The sequence below is a fragment of the Tiliqua scincoides genome, chromosome 3 (assembly GCF_035046505.1).
Source record: "Tiliqua scincoides isolate rTilSci1 chromosome 3, rTilSci1.hap2, whole genome shotgun sequence".
In the NCBI taxonomy this organism is placed as follows: domain Eukaryota; kingdom Metazoa; phylum Chordata; class Lepidosauria; order Squamata; family Scincidae; genus Tiliqua; species Tiliqua scincoides.
This window is the reverse complement of record NC_089823.1, coordinates 3,824,466-3,850,431: the sequence shown is the minus strand read 5'-3', so window position 1 is coordinate 3,850,431 and position 25,966 is coordinate 3,824,466. Positions and strand designations below refer to the sequence as shown.

The following is a 25,966-nucleotide window of genomic DNA, read 5'->3' as shown; positions in this document are numbered from 1 at the left end:
TCCTGAGTTCGCAAAATTAATGACATGATTCTGTGCTGTGAAAAGGTCTGGTGTTTATATTTTAAAAGCAATTATCCATTTCTACTGAATATCTTAATGCTTCCAGGAATAAATATGAAAGTTTAACAACCTGCATCTGTAAAACTGCCACCAAGAAGTAGGAAGTTTTAAACATATGCCAGAACTGTCAGCTGGCAACAATAAAGCAAAACTGGTGAAAGACCATGGCAGAGCTATAATTCTCTGAAGATTCAACCAGAGACAGAAACAAGAAATGAGCTTTGTGGGCTTTGAAATCACTCAGCTGCCAGGACAGCCACCACCATTCCCATCTTCAGTAATGCACCCCGTAGAGTGTAAAGAGCATTTCTCTATCCACTTTATCCACTTTATCCTTCCCATGCATAATTTTGTATGTCTTAATCATGTTCCCCCTCAGGCGCCTCTTTTCTAGGCTGAAGAGGCCCAAACAACATAGCCTTTTCTCATAAGGAAGGTGCCCCAGCCCAGTAATCATCCTACTTCCCCTCTTTTGCACCTTTTCCATTTCCACTATATCCTTTTTGAGATGTGGCGACCAGGGCTGAAAAGGGTGAGAACCACTGTCCTACATGATACCTTTTCAGTTTGACCAATAGGACACAGAAGGGTAAAGGACGGTCAGCTGGAGTAAGTAACTTATTCAGTAGCTCCACACACAGAATATTTTCCAAAACAGAAGAAAATGGGGCAGAACCCTACTTCTGCCAAATCCAGTGTGTGCAGCTTATCCTTCCACAGCTCTAGGTCTGAGCAAAGTATACAGAGAAAAATATCATTTGAAGTAATTAATTGCTAGCATGTTGAGAAAAAGTTTTGCTTCTTGCTAACAGAGAAAAGTGAAACGACAGAACCTCAAAATATGTTCTTCAAATACCATTTTAGCACACAAATTTTAGGAGATTGGTTCAAACTACTACATCTCCTCCAACTTTTCAGAATTCTAGCCATATCCATGTGCTTAGAACTGAGCACAGTTCACCATTCATGTCATGCTCTGTCCTTTTTTTCAAATCCAGATATTAGTCAAACAAAAGATTGTCTTAATATAAAGGCTGCTCAAAGCCAAGGAATTGGTCTCCTTACCTCTTATCTGCTAGATCTGTTTTGTTTCCTACTAGCATAATGATGACATCACTACCCCTTTCCGTTCTGACGTCATCAATCCATTTTGTGGTCTGCTGAAATGAGTTTACATCTAGGAAGCAAAAGTAAACAAGGAAGTGAAGGTCATCCTAAAGTTTTCAGATAACTGCCAATGTATCCTGCAGCCTCCCGGGGGCATGGGGAGCCCTATGTGACCTTCTGCAGGGCTTCCTGAAGCTTCAAAAGCTAACGTGGAGCAATCGCGCCCTGCCTCCGCTAAACTGGAAGTGGAGTGCAATTGCTCCACTTTCACTTCTAAAGCTTCAGGGAGCCCTGCAGATAGTCGTGCATGGCTTCCCGCACTCCTGGGAGGCTGCAGGAAGCTCTGGTCAGTACAGCCAAGCCCCTGCAGCCCCCTGAGCGACACAATCCTGGTGGATCGCATTGCTGCCTCCTCCCTGCCTCTTCACTGCCTCACCCCTTAAAGGGACAGTGGCCAGTGCACTCAGGCTGGGGCGCTGTGACACCCCAGTTTGAAAACCCATGACTTAGCATATGGATAGCTAAGAAAAGAAAGGGAGGAATCAAAGACAATCAGATTCACTCCATAATTGAAGTTCCCCAAAAGCATAATCCAAGAAAACACCATGAAAAAGGGTTTGCTGCAATGCTCTGTGGGTATCTCAGTGGGTTGAGTCATTCAGTGGGTATCTCAGTGGGTTGACTCAGTGCTTCCTGAGTCATTCAACATGCATGTGGCAAACTAGGCTGGAACTCGAATCAAACAGCAAGTACATACTTTGGGAGGCCCACACACTGCTACCTACTTTCCCATTACTAGTTGCTTAAACAAAACCTGATGAACCACCACAGAAAAGGCTCACTGTGGACCACAGCTTTAAAAAACCACATACACAGTTTAAACTCTGTATTTAAATTATTTGTTAATTTGCATTTTTTAAAATTACTGTATTCTTTCTGGAGCAAGAGAGCTATACAATTTATAGACATTAAAACTTTTGCTCCATCCACTGCCAAATTGCTCCTGAATGATCTAGATGCTAAAGAAAAAAATGTTAATTTTGCCTTTGGTGCCTCTCCCTGAATTATGTTGACAGTAGGATTCAACACACTTTGGAGCATGTATCACTGGCCTCCTCTTCTTTTTCCTCCCTCCTCAAACCCAAAACACAACATAACCCTTCAGATTTGTTTTTGGTCTTGCTATGTGCAAGGGTAGAACCACATCTGTCACTCTAAAAAAGGAATGGCGGGACATAAGCTGGCAGGGCTTAGCACAGGTGTATTTCATCAAACCTCATTTTAGACAGGATCTCATTTTATCCCTATCTTTCTACCAAAACAACTGATTTCCATGGTTGAACACTTCTGCATCTTACAAAAAATTCAGCTTATTGCTAGCTGTGAGCAAGTCAGACTTAAGGTGGCAAAGCAGGGCTAATCCTGGCCTGTTTCTGCATGGGATTATCTGAGGCTAGGTTTTTGCCATGGACCTAACTACATTTGGCAACTATGGGCTATATGGCTTTGCGAAGTTTTGCAAACTTTTGTTGAAAAGCAGTATATCAATTTCAATAATATTGGCCACTACTGAGTACAAAAATCCTTTACATCTTCAACATATTTTAAAATGATCACCTGCCAAACTTCTAATTTCTCTCTACTTAGGACACTGGATTCATTAGCATCTAATGATCTTGGACCATGTCCATCCAAACTAAGCCTACCTGTCGCATACTATTCATTTTCTAAGAGTTTCACGCAATTCTTGTTTCACTCAACTGTGTCACACAGGATTTGAAGTGAAAAGATGCACTTAAGTTTGCCTCAAAATAAGGTTTAAAAAGCTAGCTACTATTTTCACTTGCGTTTCAAAATGAAGAGAAAAAGGCTACATTTATTTCTTAAAAATATACATACCTTTGGTAAGGAAAAAGCACAACTAATTAGAGAAAAGAGACAGTTTTGGGGTATATAAGAGAGAGGATGTTACAGTTCTTGGAGCTCACACCCAGCTACCAGGAGAAATGGAGATACAAACAGTATATGACTTCAGTGGGAAGGCTCAATTTGGGAATTCACTGTTTGTAGAAGAAGCCAAACAGAGACACCCACAACAGAGACACCCACAGAACAGCAGATGAACTGAGATGGCAATGAGATCAGCTCAGGAATTCTGAGGGAAAGGAGGCGAGATGATGTGAAAATGAACAGAAAGGGGCAGAGATGGTGTTTTAAGGGTGAAGGACCTAGCACACCTTTGGGCAAAAGCTTCATAGTTTCCTCAAGAGGGGAAATTGTGGATGAAACTCCACATTTGGGAGACTGATCAACCATGCTCAATTTAGGAAGTGCCAGGGCCCAGGCCTGCAAGATAGTGGTCGCTTCCAAACTGGAGGTCTTTTTTTATGATCCCCAATGTATGAGTTGTTTTGTTCAGTGATAAGGAAATGCTTTCTGCACATGCTCAAAGACACTCATACCAGTGCTTTGCACACTGCAGGTGCAGGCCATAGCCCTGATAAGGCCTCATGGTTCAGCCTGAACGTCCCTACACATGAGGAAATGGAAAAACATTAGAACAGTCTCCCATCTGAAGTTCCAGACCAGAAAGAGTTTTCATGCCACAACAAGAAACAAGCAGATGACTGTGGTACGGCATGCACAGCTGGGCTGAAAGATGAAAGAGCAAAGAAGGGAGTACCAGAAACACAGAAGTTCCCCCCACTCACTTGTGATATCATAAACAACAACTGCAACAGTGGAGTCACGAATGTAGCTAGGAATCAAGCTCCTGAATCGCTCTTGACCTGCTGTGTCCCACAATTGCAACCGTACCTAACGGAAATCAGTCAAAACAAGCAAGAAAAACAAGAAAAAAGGGTCAAAACCGGAGCAAAATATACCTACTTGTGATATCGTAAACTACTACAGCAGCAGCAGAGTCACGGATGTAACTGGGAATGAGGCTACGGAAACGTTCCTGACCCGCAGTATCCCACAGCTGCAACCTGATCTGTGGGATGGGAGAAAATTAAAAAAAAAAGCCAACTGCCACTAAAAATGAATAAGCTTGCGATTGGTTTTTTTAAATAAAAAAGCTATGTCAGACTCATGCGTGGAAAGCATTACTTGGGTTGTGAACAGAAGCAGACAGCAAGGACTTTTCAGTGCTTGGAGTGCAGTCCAGGTAGCCTCCCTTATTTGAAGGGTAGGAAGCCGAGTGCACAGCTGCTAATCAGAAGGCAACACCAATCTGCAGTTTCTTCACAGGCAGTACTGAAACAGGCACACCCTAGGCCAATTTGAAGGCACCCCCCTCCATAGAGGGTCACTGCCGGAACAAGGAAGCAGCGGATGAAAAAAATCAAAGCCGCTCAGAATTATCATGATAAACCAGAAACTGCAAGAACTAGCAGAGCAGTGATCAATAAGTCTCTGCCGGCTGTGCAAACTACTAATCAACAGCCATGTAGAGTATAAAGCTGATTAAATGTAGCTTGCAAAAACACCACAGCATTCATGGCAAGGGTGACATTCACTTCAGGTGTAAAGTGAGAAACATAAGCATTTTGACAATATCCTATAAAGGCCACACCAAAGCTGAGAACAGCCAGAAGTTTAAATTCATCAGCAGCAACCGCACTGATGCTCTTCAATGCGATGAGTAAATATTCTCTTTAGACCCTATGAACATATTTTCTTTTGATACAGTACTTAATACAGCCGCTTGGTATAGGCAGCTGCCAGAAAATGAGATACAAAATAGATAGAAATGATACCATACTGGATTTAAGCTGGAAAACCCAATTCAAGGTCAGTTGAATTTGTGGCTTGTGGCTTGTGGCTTTGAGCAGTCATCCAACTCTCCCATTTGAAGACAAATGAGACAGCTATTTTGCTGAAGCTATGCAAGTCTGGATTTGGCCAGTGTCTTGATGGGAGACTGTTTGGGAATCCTATGTACATTGCCTTGAGTTCTAAGGAAGACAGGCAAGATTCTAATGTATTAAAAAAAAATGTAACAAACATGCAGGCATGTTTGGTTGGACCAGTGTCTTTTGATGCAAGAAAAAGTTTCAGCTACACAGTTCTTTGAATCGGGCAGAACAGATCCAGATCAGAGGAGTAATTTTCCATTCTATCCAATGAAAGCTGGCCAATATGAAAGCCTGCATCCTTCTGGTGGCTAGAATCTAGCCCAACAGCAGCCTGTTCAGGGGTTGGTCTGGTCAGGCCCTGACCAAGGGTCCACATCCATCAAAGGGTCCTGGTTGAGATGAGCTCTCAGAACTGGTGTCAATGGTATTGCACAGTGCACCTTTAGGGGGCAGATAGAAAGGTGCTGTGGGGAACCCAGTGCAGGATTTGCTCAGGGTCTCCAGATTGTCCAATAAAAAAAAAAAGATTCTCCTTACTAACTTTGTGTCACTTATTAATGTTTTAAGACAACTTTCACTCCATGTGGTAAATGACCTAAATTTTTAAATGAATCTATCTCTGCAATCTTAGCAAATACCAATGCATAGGAAAACACTTTCTAAAAATTTTTTGCTGAACAACTGGAAATTGGTCTGGAATCCAGATCTTTGTCTTAGCATAAGAACTGACATTTAAGCCCCCAAACATGCACTGGACCAGACATTTTCATTGCATTGCCTATGCGAGCATGCCAGCCTTCAGAAACTGCACTGGCAGGGTCAGATGAAACGCTTGAAAAGATCCAGCAGAAATGACCACAGCACTTTTAGTTGACCTCAACAAAACCTCCAATCTGCTCCTGTATGTGGATCTTTCTAAGATGCCTTAAGACGATGCATTGATCTTGAGTTCTCTCTCCATATACTTTACAGAGTTCAGTGGGGCTACTATACAAGTCTTACTCACTGTGCGATCTTCCAAATACATGGTTTTCGATAAGAAGTCAATACCAATTGTAGCCTGCAAAAACAAAAGTTTTTATTTCTGAGCAAATATAACTCTCACTGAACATGAGCATAAGGAAGTAAGAAATATGCCATTCGTAAATAAATTAGAACTACAGTAGATAAAGGGGAGGGGAAACTCAGAACGACAGATGTAGCCAGGACAGAATAGAAATGAAAAGGTCAAGACGGGCAAAGATAGGGTACTTTGAGGGACGTTTTATTAAGTTTGACCATGGCTAGTATAGTTTAGACCTTAACAGAAGAAACGAGGTAGGAGGAAAGTTAAAGTAAGAAGCAGTCCTAGAGAATTTAAACTCTTGGAAAGTTCTTCCTACTCCTATTTCTTCAGTTCTGAACAATGTACAACAAATAACACTATACCATTCAGAATGGATCCCACTTCAACACATGATTAGACCAAGGTGATCTTCAGAACATTCTCAGATAAACAATATGGCATTTCATAACGAAAAGGATCGCGGACACATCCAAAGCTCAGTGTATTCACAAATGCTAACTGAACACCTAATCCCATAAAACAAGGGGGTATTGATAGCTAGCTTAAGCTAGCTCACAGACATTCTCTGCCAGAAACAGGGGGGTGGTGGTGGTGGTGGAATCTTAATGGACCAAATGGCATTCCATTCAGCCAAGGCTAAATCTGCTTGGAATTAAGCACCACCTTTAAGGCCACCTTGAATATTTTGTGCAATGTCAGGGCTATGCACGGCTTAGCATACCAAATTTGCAGGATTTTACTTCTTTGGCACAAGGACACAGCAGCATGCGGAGTCATGAACATGTTCAAAAGCTCTTAGAAATCATGACCTTGCCCAGCAAATTAGCTTTCCTATTGGCTAACTGGACTCAGGACAAATGTTGATCCTTCCTGTGGCTGTTGATAGTGTCTCCCTTGTGTTTCTTTTCAGACCAAGAGACTTTGTGGGACTAGAGACTATCTTCTCACTTCTTTTTCTATGCAATCCAGAGATTTATTTATTTATTTTTAAGGAAAAGCAGTATATTAAAATATTCAACAGATTTCACCTTACAATAAAATTTAGAGAAATTCAAGCAAAACTGGAGATTAAATTCTTAAGATATTACACATACTCTGAAAACATTATTTTGAAAGAAGGACAACCGAAAGATTTCTCATATGAGACTAAATGAACTGCAACTCAGATACTGACATTTATGGCACATATTCACAGATGAGTTTTACTCACTTTTGGATACCAAACACCCACCTCTGCCCCCAACTCCCTTCTCCTTCCACGTGATGAGCTGAGATTTAACTTGTTGTGGAAGGCTTTATCTTTGACAAGCTCTAGTACATGAAAGTCTCAGATCTTGCCTTGTGAGGCACTTTCAGAAACGTTTCAACTAATTTAATGCAGGTCTCAACGGTGATTGCACCACATCAATGGTGAGAGAATGCAGCGCAAGTCCCAACAAGGGCCGCTTATTTTTGCCACGTTCTAGACCAGGGGTGTCAAACATAAGGCCCGGAGGGCAGATGTGGCCCCCTGAAATTTTTCATCTGGCCCTTGAGCTCTCAGCTGCTGAGCATTGCTGACAGGGCACTGCTGAAAGGGTGGCTTGCATGATAATTGGGCTCTCCCTTATCTTGAAATATGATCAAATTTGCATGTTTTCTCTTTTTTTGCAGCTAATGAGTTCATAAGTGAGAAAAAAGTGCTTATTTCTGGTTATGACCTGTTTAACGACATCACTTCCTACTGAATGACATCATCTCTGGCCCTCAGCAGGCAACATGGATACTATTTGGCCTGCTGTATGAAACGAGTTTGACACACCTGTTCTAGACCGGCCATTTTCAACCACTGTGCCGTGTGCTGCAAATGATCCACTGGTGCGCCATTGGAATTTGGAGGAAGCTAATTTATTAGCAAGGCCAATGGGGGATGTGAGCCCCCCACTGGCACCATGGTGTGCTTTGTCAATTGTCAAAAACCTGATAGTGTGCCATGACCATTTTAATGCTGTCAGTGTGCTGTGAGATGAAAAAGGTTGAAAATCACTGTTCTAGACCGGGGTCTCCAAACTTTTTGGTCAGAGGGTCACATCAAATATCTGGTGTGGTGTGGAGGGCCGGAAAAAGAATTTAAATATAAAATTTAAATAAATAGATTAGAGATGGAACAGATAAGTGAATAAATGAATGGGCTCATTCATTTAACCTCTCTGGCCCTCAGAACACCCTCCAGACACAATCAGAGCACAGTTCTGGTCATGTTCTGTTGAGTGGGCCAGAGGATTTCAGGGGACAAGAGGTTGGCCACAGGCTGGAAAGACACTTGCTGCGGGCCGCATCTGGCCCCTGGGCCAGGGTTTGGAGACTGTTCTAGACAATAGCATCATGAAAGGATGCAAACAACAGTAGTATGAAGAGGCATCTGCATTACACTAACAGCTCTGCTTAGCGACTGAAAGAGATTAAACCAAATAGCATTTGTTCTGCATCTTGTACATTTGCTCCAATTTCTTCAGCCAGAGGCACAAAGTTTTGTCCCACATATCTTTTATTGCTTGAGCCATCTCTACCACCACTGGGCCAGATGACTCAGCATGTACAAAACTGTAGATCATGAAGTCAAGATGTTCTGGCCCTCTGAGACTTCATGCCCAAAGCTGTTGCCATTCTTACTATATTTTCATTGTAGATACACAGATCTTAGTATCAGAGATGGCTGATGACTCTCCAGTTTGGTGGTCCAAGACTACTCAGAAGTTATGAAAGGAAGATTGCAAGAAGTTAGTGACTCCTACATTGAATCAGCAGAGGCAGCCAAACTAAAACAGAAGCATCAACAGAAGCAAGTGAAAGTATCATCAGTTGAGCCTAGAACTTGTGTCATTGTGAGTATGGAGGATTCAGTAGGCTTGGTATTGTATTGGCAACCTTCAGTCTCGAGAGACTATGGTATTTACCATAGTAAATGTAAAGTACTATGTAAAGTACTTTGTAAAGTACTATGTAAAGTAAGTACTTACATAGTACTTACATAGTAAAGTACTATGTTCTTTACATAGTACTTTACATGTACTACATAGTACTACATAGTACTACTACATGTACTGACAATCAGCCTGAAGAAAACACAGGTCATGGTTCAGGATGTAGACTCACCTCCCTGCATTACAATCTCTGAGCATGAACTGGAGGTTGTCCATGACTTTGTGTACCTTGGCTCAACGATCTCCGACACTCATTCTCTCGATACCGAGCTAAACAAGCGCATCGGTAAAGCAGCTACCACGTTTTCCAGACTCACAAAGAGAGTCTGGTCCAACAAGAAGCTGACGGAACATACCAAGATCCAGGTCTACAGAGCTTGCGTCCTGAGTACACTTCTGTACTGCAGCGAGTCATGGACTCTTCGCTCACAACAGGAGAGGAAACTGAGCGCTTTCCACATGCGCTGCCTCCGACGCATCCTCGGCATCACCTGGCAGGACAAAGTTACAAACAACACAGTCCTGGAACGTGCTGGAATCCCTAGCATGTATGCACTGCTGAAACAGAGACGCCTGCGTTGGCTCGGTCATGTCGTGAGAATGGATGATGGCCGGATCCCAAAGGATCTCCTCTATGGAGAACTCGTGCAAGGAAAGCGCCCTACAGGTAGACCACAGCTGCGATACAAGGACATCTGCAAGAGGGATCTGAAGGCCTTAGGGATGGACCGCAACAAGTGGGAAACCCTGGCCTCTGAGCGGCCCGCTTGGAGGCAGGCTGTGCAGCATGGCCTTTCCCAGTTTGAAGAGACACTTTGCCAACAGTCTGAGGCTAAGAGGCAAAGAAGGAAGGCCCATAGCCAGGGAGACAGACCAGGGACAGACTGCACTTGCTCCCGGTGTGGAAGGGATTGTCACTCCCGGATTGGCCTTTTCAGCCACACTAGACGCTGTGCCAGAACCACCTTTCAGAGCGCGATACCATAGTCTTTCGAGACTGAAGGTTGCCAATATACTATGTAAATGTAAAGTAAATGTAAAGTACTACTGTAAAGTAGGCTTTACAGGCACTAAAACACAGTGGGTTGACACTGACAGCTTTGCCAAACACACTATAGCTGGGGGCATAAACAGTCATTGATGTGAAGTATTCAACAGCCCCCGTATCAGAGGTTGATGCCCAATATCAGAGCATCAGAGACTGTCAGTAATCTAGGCAGGGGTCAAATGCTTATTGATTGCATACGACTGTCACCCCCATAGTGTTGGTGATGTCAAGATGAGTCACTACAAAGATGTCAATGTGGAACAGGGGAATAATGTCCATAGTGGCTCTCAAAAGCTGGCCAGTAACAGTGATAACCAGTTTACCTTTGGCCATATGTACTTTCCCAGGGGAAAAATTTCCAATGTTGACACATAAGAAAAGGTGGATGCTCATAATTGAAGTTATCATGACACCATTTCCCAACCCAAGATGGCTATGTTTCTTTTTGTGGGCTTGATAATACAATTGACATGAAGACTCATGCCCCTGGTAAAAAACAGAGCTTTGAGTTTAAAACTTACTTTTCATAGTCCATTGGGGGGTGGGGTTCAACAGTGTAGCTATAGTGAGCTGGATTGAGCTCAAGCACAAAGAGGTTTTCACAGTTACTTCCTTTGAACAAGTCCTGACAATTAAAATATTAGAACTTATAGTTGATCCAACAGATGGGTACGCCGAAACCTCCTCAGGCATGAATTCAAGAGGCGTGACAAGAGCCTGTCAACATCAGAGTTAGTGAGGCCTGTAATGCAGGCTTGGAGACAGTCAGGATCAAAATCTTGGGAGGCTGAGACTTGCTATGAGAAAGTCTCATAGCATAACCCCATAGTTCATAAAGAACCCCACAGTTCAGAATCAGAGGCTTTCAAACATGACTTATGTTTTTATTTAGCCGCTGAATAGCTGAACAGTAATCAACTGCCCATAGTCCTCCGCGCATAGCATCTTTTCCAGTAGTCGTTTGCTGGTGCCTGTCTTAAAGACGGTGAGCCCTGTGGAACAAAGACCTTTCTCCCCATCTCCTTTGCTATTTAAGCTGCTCTGAGAATGTTTTGGTGAAAGATGCATATAAATATTTTAAGGGACTGTGCGTGTTCTGGTTCCTTCTTACTCGGAGGCCTATGTTCAGGCTTCCTTCTGCCTCAGTGAGGATCAAAAGCTGATTTTTAGATGTGAATGGAATGCAAGAGGCAACTGTTCTGGAATTAGCCAACATTAAGGGGGGGGGAATTAATGCTATCTCCCAAAATGAAGATTTCTGAAACTTGCAAGTCCATCTTACTTGCTTGGCAGAAGCCACGAATACTGAGCCTGTGAATCGCTCCCAAGCAGAGTTGGCAAAATTGTGCTCATCTTAACAGTGGATTGCCTGGCCCCAAAACAAGTACAGTTTTTTCCAAATATCTGGGCTATCATACAGCCAAGCAAAGACAAACGGACCAAAAAAGAACTGTGTTCACTGGAACAGTATCCTAAATTACAAGTTTTTAAAACTAAAATACCTGAGGTAAATGTAATTGGGAAATACAATGAAAAAAAGGAGGAAGTAACAAAGTTCAAGCAATTCCCGTACAGGGGTCAGAAAAACTGAGGGACCGCTGTTCCACTCCTAAGGTATGCAGAATGCGTGGGGTTTCCTCCACTTGAAGACGGGGAAAAAAACTTCAAAATGCTGTAGAACAGTGAAATTGAACTGGTCAAGCCAGAACCACCCCATAACCCATCTTCTGTTCCATTGCCAACCCCACTAAGTTAACTGAACAGACAACAACAATCCCCTGATCCAATTTCTTAAACTTCTGATGAATAGACAAGTGTCAGTTCTGCAATGAAGGGATAGGTCTAAAATTTATCAAGGTCTAAATCCCCACTCTCAGATACGAGAAACGTACATTAAACTGCAAGACAGAAGAGTTTTGTACTTTGTATTTGTGGTTATGCTTTACATATAGTATTACTGTACTATGTCAGTAACTCTGACAGTGACTAAGATCACTTTTTCATAAGCAAAGGAATTTGTGCTTTCTAACACAATTCCATTTAGCAATTTGGTACTGTATAGACACTTGAGATGTATAGCCACAACTCACATTGATACCAGGAAGACCCGGGATCAGAGAAAAGTGGAGGAATTTGCACAAGTGCTTGAGGAATCTCTTCCAGGCCCAGCCGACGCAAACGCATCCAACAGATAGGAACATTTCAAGAATGCCGTTTACAACACCGCCTTGTCCATATTCGGCAAGAAGACCAACAAGATGGCAGACTGGTTTGAATCCCACTCTGAGGAGTTGACACCAGTCATTGAGGAAAAGAGGAGAGCTCTAGCAGCATACAAAGCCTGTCCCAGTAAGCGCAACCTGCAGGTCCTCCGAGCTGCTCGCAGCAAAGTCCAGCAGACTGCCAGGAGATGTGCTAACGACTACTGGCTCCAACTCTGTCCCCAGATACAGACAGCAGCTGACACAGGCAACATCAAGGGGATGTATGATGGTATCAAGCAGGCCCTAGGTCCAACACAGAAGAGATTTGCCCCTCTGAAGTCTGCCACAGGGAAGGTCATCCAGGATCGGGCGCAGCAGATGGAACGCTGGGTGCAGCACTACTCTGAGCTGTATTCCAGAGAAAATGTAGTTACTGAAGAAGCACTGAACAACATTGAGTGCCTGCCTGTGTTGGAGGAGCTTGACAGTGAACCAACCTTAGCAGAACTTCACGTGGCCCTGGACTCTCTCGCCTTTGGCAAGGCACCTGGGAAAGACAGCATCCCTGCTGAGGTCCTAAAGTGCTGCAAAGAGATCATTGCCACTGAGCTGCATGAAATCCTCTGACTCTGCTGGAGAGAAGGTGCAGTACCACAGGACATGAGGGATGCAAACATCGTCACGCTGTACAAGAACAAAGGCGACAGGGGCGACTGCAATAACTACCACAGCAACTCTCTCCTTAGCATTGTAGGAAAGCTGTTTGCCCGAGTTGCACTAAAGAGGCTCCAGGTACTTGCAGTGAGCATCTATCCAGAATCGCAGTGTGGATTCCGAGCCAACAGGTCCACCACAGATATGGTATTCTCCCTTACACAGCTGCAGGAGAAATGCAGGGAACAATGACAGCCACTCTTTATAGCCTTCATAGATCTCACGAAGGCTTTTGACCTGATCAGCAGGGACAGCCTCTTCAAGATTCTCCTCAAGATCGGACGCCCACCCAGGCTACTCAGCATCATCAGGTCTTTCCACAAGGACATGAAGGGCACTGTAGTCTTTGATGGCTCCACATCAGACCCCTTTGACACCCGAAGCGGAGTGAAGCAGGGCTGTGTTCTTGTGCCAACCTTGTTTGGGATTTTCTTCACTGTCCTGCAGAAGTAGGCCTTTGGAACTGCAACATAAGGCATCTATCTCTGGACCAGATCAGACAGAAACCTCTCCAGACTGAGAGCAAAGTTGAAAGTCCAGCTGAAATGTCTGCGTGACTTCCTCTTTGCCAACAATGCAGCTGTCACCACCTACTCTGCAAAAGATCTTCAGCAGTTCATGGATCGTTTTAGCAAAACCTGCCAAGACTTTGGACTGACAATCAGGCTGAAGAAAACACAGATCCTGCATTACAATCTCTGCGCGTGAACTGGAGGTTGTCCATGGCTTTGTGTGCCTTTGCTCAATGATCTCCGACATAAACTGTGGCAAAAGAAATGTAAGAAGGTGCCTTGAAAGAAGGTGCAAAAAAAGCCTTGGCTCAATGATCTCCGACATAAACTGTGGCAAAAGAAATGTAAGAAGGTGATACGGGAAGCCAAGCAAGACTATGAGGAACGCATGGCCAGCAACATTAAGGGGAATAATAAAAGCTTCTTCAAATATGTTAGAAGCAGGAAACCCGCCAGAGAAGCGGTTGGCCCTCTGGATGGTGAGGGAGGGAAAGGGGAGATAAAAGGAGACTTAGAGATGGCAGAAAAATTAAATGAGTTCTTTGCATCTGTCTTCACTGCAGAAGAGCTCGGGCAGATACCGCTGCCCGAACGGCCCCTCCTGACCGAGGAGTTAAGTCAGATAGAGGTTAAAAGAGAAGATGTTTCAGACCTCATTGATAAATTAAAGATCAATAAGTCACCGGGCCCTGATGGCATACACCCAAGAGTTATTAAGGAATTGAAGAATGAAGTTGCAGATCTCTTGACTAAGGTATGCAACTTGTCCCTCAAAACAGCCACGGTGCCAGAAGATTGGAGGATAGCAAATGTCACGCCTATTTTTAAAAAGGGAAAGAGGGGGGACCCGGGAAACTATAGGCCGGTCAGCCTAACATCCATACCGGGTAAGATGGTGGAATGCCTCATCAAAGATAGGATCTCAAAACACATAGATGAACAGGCCTTGCTGAGGGAGAGTCAGCATGGCTTCTGTAAGGGTAAGTCTTGCCTCACGAACCTTATAGAATTCTTTGAAAAGGTCAACAGGCATGTGGATGCAGGAGAACGTGTGGACATTATATATCTGGACTTTCAGAAGGCGTTTGACACTGTCCCTCACCAAAGGCTACTGAAAAAACTCCACAGTCAGGGAATTAGAGGACAGGTCCTCTCATGGATTGAGAACTGGTTGGAGGCCAGGAAGCAGAGAGTGGGTGTCAATGGGCAATTTTCACAATGGAGAGAGGTGAAAAGCGGTGTGCCCCAAGGATCTGTCCTGGGACCGGTGCTTTTCAACCTCTTCATAAATGACCTGGAGACAGGGTTGAGCAGTGAGGTGGCTAAGTTTGCAGACGACACCAAACTTTTCCGAGTGGTGAAGACCAGAAGTGATTGTGAGGAGCTCCAGAAGGATCTCTCCAGACTGGCAGAATGGGCAGCAAAATGGCAGATGCGCTTCAATGTCAGTAAGTGTAAAGTCATGCACATTGGGGCAAAAAATCAAAACTTTAGATATAGGCTGATGGGTTCTGAGCTGTCTGTGACAGATCAGGATAGAGATCTTGGGGTGGTGGTGGACAGGTCAATGAAAGTGTCGACCCAATGTGCGGCGGCAGTGAAGAAGACCAATTCTATGCTTGGGATCATTAGGAAGGGTATTGAGAACAAAATGGCTAGTATTATAATGCCGTTGTACAAATCTATGGTAAGGCCACACCTGGAGTATTGTGTCCAGTTCTGGTCGCCGCATCTCAAAAAAGACATAGTGGAAATGGAAAAGGTGCAAAAGAGAGCGACTAAGATGATTACGGGGCGGGGCACCTTCCTTACGAGGAAAGGCTACGGCGTTTGGGCCTCTTCAGCCTGGAAAAGAGACGCCTGAGGGGGGACATGATTGAAACATACAAAATTATGCAGGGGATGGACAGAGTGGATAGGGAGATGCTCTTTACACTCTCACATAATACCAGAACCAGGGGACATCCACTAAAATTGAGTGTTGGGAGGGTTAGGACAGACAAATAAAATATTTCTTTACTCAGCATGTGGTTGGTCTGTGGAACTCCTTGCCACAGGATGTGGTGCTGGCGTCTAGCCTAGATGCCTTTAAAAGGGGATTGGACAAGTTTCTGGAGGAAAAATGCATTATGGGGTACAAGCCATGATGTGTATGTGCAACCTCCTGATTTTAGAAATGGGTTATGTCAGAATGCCAGATGCAAGGGAGGGCACCAGGATGAGGTCTCTTGTTATCTGGTGTGCTCCCTGGGGCATTTGGTGGGCCGCTGTGAGATACAGGAAGTTGGATTAGATGGGCCTATGGCCTGATCCAGTGGGGCTGTTCTTATGTTCTTATGACACTCTTTCTCTGGATACCAAGCTAAACACGCATCAGTAAAGTAAGTACCACGTTTTGCAGACTCACAAAGAGAGTCTGGTCCAACAAGAAGCTGACGGAACATTCCAAGATTCAGGACTACAGAGCTTGCGTCTTGAGTACACTCCTGTACTGCAGCGAGTCATGGACTCTTCGCTCACAACAGGAGAGGAAACTGAACGCTTTTCACATGTGCTGCCTCCGACGCATCCTCGGCATCACCTGGCAGGACAAAGTTCCAAACAACACAATCCTGGAACGAGCTGGAATTCCTAGCAAGGATGCACTGCTGAAACAGAGACGCCTGTGTTGGCTTGGTCATGTCTTGAGAATGGGCGATCGCCGAATCCCAAAGGATCTCTTCTATGGAGAATTCGTGCAGGGAAAGCGCCCTACAGGTGCGATACAGGTGCGATACCACAGCTGTGATACAAGGACACCTGCAAGAGGGATCTGAATGCCTTAGGAATGGACCTCAACAGGTGAGAAACCTTGGCCTCTAAGCGTTCTGCTTGGAGGCAGGCTGTGCAGCATGGCCTCTCCCAGTTTGAAGAGGCACTTGCCCAACAGACTGAGGCTAAGAGGCAAAGAAGGAAGGTCCACAACCAGGGAGACACACCAGAGACAGACTACATTTGCTCCCAGTGTGGAAGAGATTGTCACTCCCGAATTGGCCTCTTCAGCCACACTAGACACTGTTCCAGAACCACTTTTCAGAGCGCGATACCAGAGTCTTTCGAGACTGAAGGATGCCAATGATAACACTGATGAGCAGGCTGCACATACAGGTACTCTTACAGCATATCTGCACATAATGTGAAACTCTGAGGGTGCCCCCACTGCAGTAACAGTATTCCTGCTAATTCACCAATCACTTTGTTGAAAGGTTGGGGGCAAGACAGTGGAATCGAGGTTAGAAATGTTTCCAATTTTTAGGTGTTGATGCTTGAGATTTACACAACCAAGTAGGAGATCCTCAGCAATAATCTCTCCACTCTTCAGTCACATAGTGGTAAAATCATGACACAGAGGTATCTTACGGAGAAGAATCCAACCCAGGTCACAAAACACTATTGAGTATGTGCAACATCCTGGTTTTAGTAGTGGGCTGCCTCAGAATGCCAAATACAAGGATATTATAGAATCAGAGTTGGAAGGGACCTAATAGGTCATCTAGTCCAAACTCTTGCCTGCAGCAGGAAATCCTCCTACAGCAGCAGTGGGCAACCTATACAATTGTTAAAGGTCCAGGTATTTTTGCCTAAGTGAATGGCAACAAGATGCAGGTACCTTGTTGTTCTATGCAATTCCTGAAGCAACTAAGAGAGCCACTAATGAGATATAGGAAGTTGGATAGTCCTTTGGTCTAATCCAGCAGGGCTCTTCTTATGTTCAGTTGGTAGGCCTTTCGGTCAAGCTCCTACTCCATATGAGTGAGCATTTAGAAGTCATTAAACAAAGAGCATATTACCTGGTAGGTGTTATCAAAGCTGTCATACATGAACCTGGTGATCAAAGAGGTCTTCCCCACTAGAAGAAAAAAAATACAAAATTGAAAAATGCTTTTGTTCACATTTTGAAGAACTTTAATAATTTTACAAAATTTCAAAGGTTAAAAATAACTGTTCTGTAACTGTTAAATTCAGTTACAGAACCTCATTTTAAAATATCTCAATTACTCTTTTTAATAGAGCACCTATACAGCATTTAAATAAAAGGGAAAAAATCTGAGCCAATTTATAGTCTGTCAGTGTTTCTCAAACTGTGGGTCAGGACGCACCAGGTGGGTCACAAGCCAATTTCAGGTGAGTCTCCATTTCAATATTTTATTTTTAATATTGATGGCACCATGGTATGTGACTGCATGCGGGAAAACGTTACAGACCTGTACTTTTAACAAGCTCCTATGTATAATCTTTTAACAATGATAGTAAATGGGACTGACTCCTAAGTAAGTGTGGGTAGGATTGCAGCCTAGGATTGCTAAAAATTTTCCTGGTTGATGATGTCACTTCTGGTGGGTCCTGACAGATACTCATTCTAAAAGGCAAGTCCCGGTGCTAAATGTGTGAGAACCACTGGTCTAAGTGATCAATTTATTCCAGTCTCTTGACTTTGAATTTTTCCCTCCTTTTACAATTTAAATTGTATCAATCCAGTTATCCACTGCAGGCTTTTATTGCCAAGTACTGCAAGCCTGCACATACTGCTTTCTAAACTCAAATATTCAACTCTTGTTGAATATTCAACACTGTAAGTTGGCAAGGTTTTAATACGGATCAAAAGATCCCAACTTCATATATACCTTGGTGGGCTCTGAGCTATTGGCAATGAACCAGGAAAGAGACCTTGGGACCATGGTAGATATGCTCAGGAAAAATTTCAACCCAGAATGCAGCAGTGCTGTAAGCAAATACCATGCTAGAGGTTATCAGGAAAGGGAAAAATATCACTATCCTAATACCCCTATTCAAATCTATAGTGTGACCACATCTGGAATAGTTTGTACAGTTCTGGTTACCAAATGTTTAAAGTGAATATAGTAGAGCTAGGAAAGGTGCAGGAAGAGAGAATCAAAATTATTAGGGGAATGGAGCATCTTTCTTATTAGGAAAAGCAACATCTGGACTTTTTAGTTGGGAGAGGGGGAAAAAGTCCTGGGGCATGACTGGGACTTAGAAGATTATGTGGGGAGAGAATTGAAAGCAATATGTTTTTTTCTCTCAGAACCAGGAGTCATCCAATGAAACTGAGTGGCAAGAGATTTCAAATGGACAACTGAAAATACTTTCTTAAACTCAGCATATAACCTACTAGGAAATTTATAGTAGTGGTGATGTGATGGCCACTAGCTTAGATTACTTAGGGCAGGAGGTCTGGTCTAGAGGGTAGAGCCTCCATTTGCCTGAAGATTAACATCCACAAGGTCGCCAGTTCGAGGCCACCGGCACCGTGCGACCTTGAAGCAGCCGGCAAGCTGCAGCTGAGCTGTTCCATCTGCTCGGAGCGTGGGAGGATGGAGGCCAGAATGTTAAAACCAGATCGGAGTGTAACATCTTGAATGTGGTGGTTCTTGAAAGAGAGAACCTTCTTTCAATTTGTAAAAATCCCTGCGTGGATTTAATAAGCCTGCCTGTGTAAACCGCCTTGAATAAAGTCTTGAATAAAGACCAAGAAAGGCGGTATATAAATACTGTATATTATATTATTATATTATATTATTACTTTAAACAAAAACAAGACAATTCAGGAAGGAGAAGTCTTTCACTTTATACTAGACATGACAACTTTTTGCTACCTCCAGGTTCAGGGGCAGTGTGCTTCTGAATGTGAGTTGCAGGGGAGCAGCTCTCACCAGTTGTGAGACTCAAACTCACACATATAGTGAAAATGCAATGTTTTGAATGCCAGAAAATGGTTATAGAAATAGTTGTACATCTTATTTTCCTTTCAAGTGAGTTAGGACCACAAATATGTAGGAGGATTAAAAGGATGATGAATATTCTTCTAAGTTTATTCAACTATTCAAATATTCAACTTTGACATCCGAACCATATTCTTTCTGCTGAACGTATTCAAGAGTGAAAAATTAAGTCAATATTGACATTATGAGATCTTAGACCAGGATTCTTGAAAATCTTGAAAAGCTGAGATTCACTGTGCTGTAAAGGTTCTTCAAGAAAGAAGCAGTTTTGATCTGCTAATATGAAGCCTATTTTAACCTTCATAATAGTAATTTGCCTTATTCATATTGGATAGTTTCATATAGAGAGACAAAAGGTTATTTTGCATAATAACGTTATCAGTTTTGGTTCAGTACTGGGATCTCAGTTTTAACTCCATGGTATCAGAATGCTGAAAAGAAAACATCAAGACATCTTCGCAGAGATAATCAAAATCAATACTAGCCACTTCCCACTGTGTCTATAATTAAAGAGAAGCAGTAGGCTCTGCTCTTAAACATGCAAAGATTTGTGTCATGCAGTAACACCCACACAAGTGTTCAAGCAGTATTCACAGGGCTAGAATTTGAAAATACAGTTACACTTAATACATTCTTATCTTCAAAACACTCCACTCTTTGTAACATGACACCAGCAAGCAGGACAAACACATAGCAAATTATCTTATCTTCCAATATTTATAATACTGTACACTTCTAACATGTAGAACATTTTACAGGTTTGCATTCATTACTATCCCCATTTGTATCAGCCTTGTAGGAAACATCTTTCACTTTTAATTGTGGCGACTGGAACAGAACACACAGTGCTCCAAACAAGCTCTCACACTGTTGAGGATCCTACTGGGATTTAGTATTGCCTGCCTATGTAAACCGCCTTGAATTAAAGTCTGAGGAGAAATCTGACGACCAAGAAAGGCGGCATATAAATACCTGTATTATTATTATTTATTATTATTGAGGCAGGAGGTCTGGTCTAGAGGGTCGAGCCTCCGTTAGCCCGAAGATAACATCAGAAGGTCGCCAGTTCGAGGACACCAGCTCCCTGAACGGCTGATAATGGCGAGACCTTGAAGCAGCTGACAAAGCCGAGCTGAGTTGGCTGCCCTCCATGTGAGAGATGGAGCTGCTTGTCAGCTTGTGTGGGAGAACTGGAGGCCAGAAGTGAAACCAAACCAGGAAGATCCATCTGAAATGTTGGTTCTTGAAAGAGATAACCTCTATGATTGTAAAAATCCCCTTGAGGGATTTAGAAACGCCTGCCTATGTAAACAGCCTTGAATAAAGTCAGAGGAGTAATTCGATGACCAGAAAGGCGGTATATAAATACCTAGTTATTATTATTATTATTAAAGTGTCACTGTGATCTCAGTGCTCCTGTCAATACAATCTATCATGGCAGTGATATTCTGTGCAACGACATTGTACTCAGGACAATTCACTATTGTTCTGTAACCCACTACACTTTAGATGTGGTTTCCAAACCTTGCTACCTTTAGAAAACTTCCACACCAACGCATATGTCCAGAAATTCCTGCACACCCATCACAAAAGAGGATTTTCAGAATGTTGTAGGATATGCTCAATTCACATAGGATGATGATGAGCATCATTGTCTTGTGTGAACAGAGCACAAACATACTCTGCACTTTCCTGTGACTACAAATTATAAGGGAAAATTGAGGTGGTAGAAGTCTCTTTCAGAAAATTGTTCCAGCATTGTTGATTTCCTCTCTGACATACTGCTGGTAAGTTTTCAGGGAACCCTGGGGTTTCTCTGACTTTCAGATTATGTTATCTGAAAAGATACTGTAGATACTCAGAAGTACAGCTGCCTAGAGAGGTGCTGCCTTCTTGTACATTTGGTCCTCTTTGTCCCCACATTTCATTTGTTCTGTTGTATGAAACGTGCCTGTTGACACATGAGAAATATCTGCAGGGGGGCTCATTCCTCAGTCTAAAGGTAACTGAGTTGCATTTGGATTTAGACAGATAACTTTTCCGACTGTCTCCTCTCATAACACTCCTTGTTTAATCAGATCCTGCCACCTGGGTCAAGAGAATACAGTTTTAATTCTTTCTGCTGTCCATTCTATACTCAGAACTGACTCTACTCCACCTGGTTCCTATTTTTTTTTCTAAAAACAACATTGGCCTATTAGTCTCTTTATTCACCCTTGCTATAACTTAAGAGTTCACTGGGGGGTGATGGAGGTGTAAGGGAGAGAGATTTGCCACAGTAGTACTAATAATGATGCATCCAAATCCTCCTGCTACCAGATCTCAGCTTTCCTTGGTGGTTTCAGTCATGCAGCTTCTTGTATTTCTCAGACCCCAAGACTTCTAGTGCCCTCCCCCATTAACATGCTTGCTGAGTAATACAGTGTTGCTATAGCACTCTCCTCCCCATGGACAGCTGCACAGTACTTGCATTAGACAAGCATTTGAATACTGGATTCTATGCAATATCCTTGTTGTATAGGGTAGTACTTTTTCACCATAGGCCATCAGACAGAGATTCCAAAGCTGCATCTTATTCCAACAGAAAATATTTCTGTGGCTTACTACCAAACAAGCCTTGCTTTAAAGTTACCATTCTGAACACGCTTTTCTTTTAGGTCTGCCAACAAACCAAGGGCTTGAAGGTAAGATTTAATAGAATTAAGTTTTTAGATCTTATTCAGCTACAGCTTATTGATAATGCCTTATCAATCCCACCAATTTCTGCCACTTTAAAAAACATGGTAATTAAGTTAATGAAAAACCGCTTCACCAGAAAAAACCAAAATGAGAGAATAATTGATTTTCAAGAAAAATTCAGAGCACAAATTATTTAAATACAAGGATGGCACTTCTAACCAGGCTGTCTCTTACAAACCATGAGGGATGAAACCTAACAAATGACAGGCCCACATGAGGTCTTTGAAGGCAGCTCTGCATAAGGCACATTGCAGCAATCCATGAGGTGAAGCTCCAGAAGGATCTCCATGAGGAGAGCTCCAGAAGGATCTCTCCAAAATGGGAGAATGGGCAGCAAAATGGGAGATGTGCTTCAATGTAAGTAAATGTAAAGTCATGCACATTGGGGCAAAGAATTAAAACTTTACATATAGACTAATGCTGCAGTTTTCAAACTCTCCGGGAGTTTGAAACTCACAGTAAGTCTTTGTGGGGGCGGGAGGCAGCAGGGGCAGGGGGAAGGCAGCAACGCGATCCCCAGGATTGCGTCGCGCAGGGGCTGCAGGGACTGGGATGCACTCACCAGTCCCTGCAGCAGCCATCCCTGTGTGCAGGGAGCCCTGCTCAAGCACCTGCAGTCCCTGCAGCCCCGTCAGAAGGGAAAGCGGAGTGATCGTGCTCCGCTTCCAGTTTTGCAGAGCGGGACGCGATCGCTCCGCTTTCACTTTTCCTGACCCAGGGAGCCCTGCCGAAGGTTGCGCAGGGTTCCCTGCACCCCTGGGAGGTTACAGGAGGCTTGGGCAAGTGCACCCAAGACCCTGCAGCCCCACTGAGTGGCACGATCCTGTGGATTGTGCCGCTGCCTTCCCCTTGTCTCCTGGCTGCCTCCACCCCTTAAGGGGGCAGAGGCCAGGACCCACAGGCTGGGGCGTTGCGACGCCCCAGTTTCAATACCACTGGGCTAGTGGATTCTGAGCTGTCTGCGACAGAACAGGAGAGAGATCTTGGGGTGCTAGTGGACAGCTCGATGTAAGTGTTGACCAAAGTACGGCGGCAGTGAAGAAAGTCAATTCTATGCTCATTAGACCATTGGAAAAGGATAATTAGAAAATGTATTGAGAACAAAACTGCTAATATAATAAGGCTGTTGTACGATGGTAAGGTCACACCTGGAGTATTGTGTCCAGTTCTGGTTGCCACATCTCAAAAAGGATATAATGGAAATGGAAAAGGTGCAGAAAAGAGCAACCAGAATGATTACTGGGCTGGGGCACCTTCCTTATGAGGAAAGGTTACAATGTTTGGGCCTTTTCAGCCTAGAAAGAGGAGCCTGAGGGGGGACATGATCGAGACATACAAAATTATGCAGGGAATGGACAGAATGGATAGAGAGATGCTATTTTTCCCTCTCGCATAACAGCAGAACCAGGGGACATCCACTAAAGTTGAATGTTGGGAGAATTAGGACAGACAGAAGAAAATATTTCTTCACCCAGCATGTAATTAATCTGTGGAACTCCTTGCCACAGGAAGTAGTGATAGAATCTTGCTTAGATGCCTTTAAGAGGAGACTGGGGTTACAAGTCATGGTAGGTATGTGCAAGGTAGAGGTAGGTTGCCTCTGACTGCCAGATGTAGGTGAGGGCACCACGACACAGGTTATGTCTTGTGTGTTCCCTGAAGTATATGGTGGGCCACTGCATATGGTGAGATCCAGGAAGGTGAACTAGATGGTCCTTTAGCCGAATGCAGTGGGGTTTTTCTTATGTTCTTATGAGGTGACAAAGCTGCAATGCTATAAGTGTCCCAGGAGTAGGCCCAACTGAAAACAAATGAGACTCTTCTATAGGCACACATAGGATTCTGCTGCAAGGTATGGTTAACCCCAAAGCCAGGTACAACTGACAGAGAAACTGGTGCAGCTGAGTATCCCAGCCAAAGCTGTCCAAAAGCACTTTGGATTTTACATCTTACAAAATTTCTATCTATACTTATCCTATATCAGTGTATCTCCAACTTTTCTGCTTTTTATGGCACAGTCTGCTTTACAAGACTACAAGCAAACCATAGTTGTTGTTGGCAACCTTCAGTCTCGAAAGACTATGGTATCGCGCTCTGAATGGTGGTTCTGGCACAGCATCTAGTGTGGCTGAAAAGGCCAATTCGGGAGTGACAATCCCTTCCACACTGGGCGCAAGTGTAGCGTGTCCCTGGTCTGTCTCCCTGGCTGTGGGCCTTCCTTCTTTGCCTCTTTGCCTTGGTCTTTGGCCACTTGGCCAAAGTGTCTCTTCAAACTGGGAGAGGCCATGCTGCACAGCCTGCCTCCAAGCAGAACACTCAGAGGCCAGGGTTTCCCATCTGTTGAGGTTCATTCCTAAGGCATTCAGATCCCTCTTGCAGATATCCTTGTATCGCAGCTGTGGTCTACCCCGTAGGGCGCTTTCCCTGCACGAGTTCTCCATAGAGGAGATCCTTTGGGATCTGGCCATTGCCCATTCTCACAACATGACCAAGCCAACGCAGGCGTCTCTGTTTCAGCAGTGTATAAACGTTGGGGATTCCAGCTTGTTCCAGGACTGTTTTGTTTGGAACTTTGTCCTGCCAGGTGATACAGAGGATGCGACAGAGGCAGCGCATGTGGAAAGCGTTCAGCTTCTTCCACTGTTGTGTGCAAAGAGTCCATGACTCGCTGCAGTACAGAAGTATACTCAAGACGCAAGCTCTGTAGACCTGGATCTTGGTATGTTCCATCAGCTTCTTGTTGGAACAGACTCTCTTTGGAAAACATGGTAGCTGCTTTGCCAATGTGTCTGTTTAGCTTTGTATCGAGAGAAAGAGCGTCGGAGATTGTTGAGCCAAGGTACACAAAGTCATGGACAACTTCCAGCTCATGCGCAGAGATTGTAATGCAGGGAGGTGAGTCCACATCCTGAACCATGACCTGCGTTTTCTTAAGGCCGATTGTGAGTCCAAAGTCTTGGCAGGCCTTGCTAAAACGATCCATGAGCTGCTGAAGATCTTCGGCAGAGTGGGTGGTAACAGCTGCATCGTCGGTAAAGAGGAAGTCACACAGACATTTCAGCCGGACTTTGGACTTTGCTCTCAGTCTGGAGAGGTTGAAGAGCTTTCCGTCTGATCTGGTCCGGAGATAGATGCCTTTTGCTGCAGTTCCAAAGGCCTGCTTCAGCAGGACAGCAAAGAAAATCCCAAACAAGGTTGGCGCAAGAACACAGTCCTGCTTCACTCCGCTTCGGATGTCAAAGGGGTCTGATGTGGAGCCATCAAAGACTATAGTGCCCTTCATGTCCTCGTGGAAAGACCATGACCATGGCAAACCATGAGAGGGCAATTAACCCCAATCTGTTAAATTTCCCAAGAACAACCATGATTTCTCTGAGTCCACTGAAATAAGGTGACTACTAACAAGACTGCATGATAAGATTTGGCTATACAAATCCCTGCCTCTTTGATGTTTACTTAATTGCATAAATCTCTCTGGTGTGTGTGACTTTGTTTTGCTTTTACTACTATATGCATTTAGAAAACACTCTTTGGATTCCATCCAAAGTTTTCTGTGGAACAGGTGAAGTTACAAAAAAACAGAAATCTTGATTTGAGCAAAACTTTCACTGAACACTAACTCTTGATTTAACCAAACATAAATATTGCCAGCACATGCCTCGAACTTGCATGTGCACGGAAGAGATTTTCTAGGTTCATTTCTTATTTAATACACTGAGCTAAACAAACGCATCGGTAAAGCAGCTACCACGTTTTCCAGACTCACAAAGAGAGTCTGGTCCAACAAGAAGCTGACGGAACATATCAAGATCCAGGTCTACAGAGCTTGCGTCCTGAGTACACTTCTGTACTGCAGCGAGCCATGGTGAGTGACTCGCACACAACCATGCACACAACTTCGCACACAACA

General features: G+C 43.8%; 1 protein-coding gene across 2 annotated transcripts in view; it reads right to left on the bottom strand.

The window, feature by feature from the left end:
• RAB6A (RAB6A, member RAS oncogene family) overlaps positions 1 to 25,966 on the bottom strand; it is an 82,267-nt gene that overhangs the window by 18,261 nt on the left and 38,040 nt on the right. The window contains exons 2-5 of one of the 2 annotated variants that reach the window (XM_066621741.1): positions 17,365 to 17,423; positions 6,034 to 6,087; positions 4,057 to 4,162; positions 1,126 to 1,237 (exon numbers count right to left, since the gene is read on the bottom strand). In XM_066621741.1, the coding sequence (XP_066477838.1) occupies positions 1,126 to 1,237; positions 4,057 to 4,162; positions 6,034 to 6,087; positions 17,365 to 17,423 (331 nt within the window). Of the gene's footprint in view, positions 1 to 1,125; positions 1,238 to 3,878; positions 3,985 to 4,056; positions 4,163 to 6,033; positions 6,088 to 17,364; positions 17,424 to 25,966 lie in introns of both variants that reach the window. The other variant, XM_066621742.1, reaches the window with a different exon arrangement.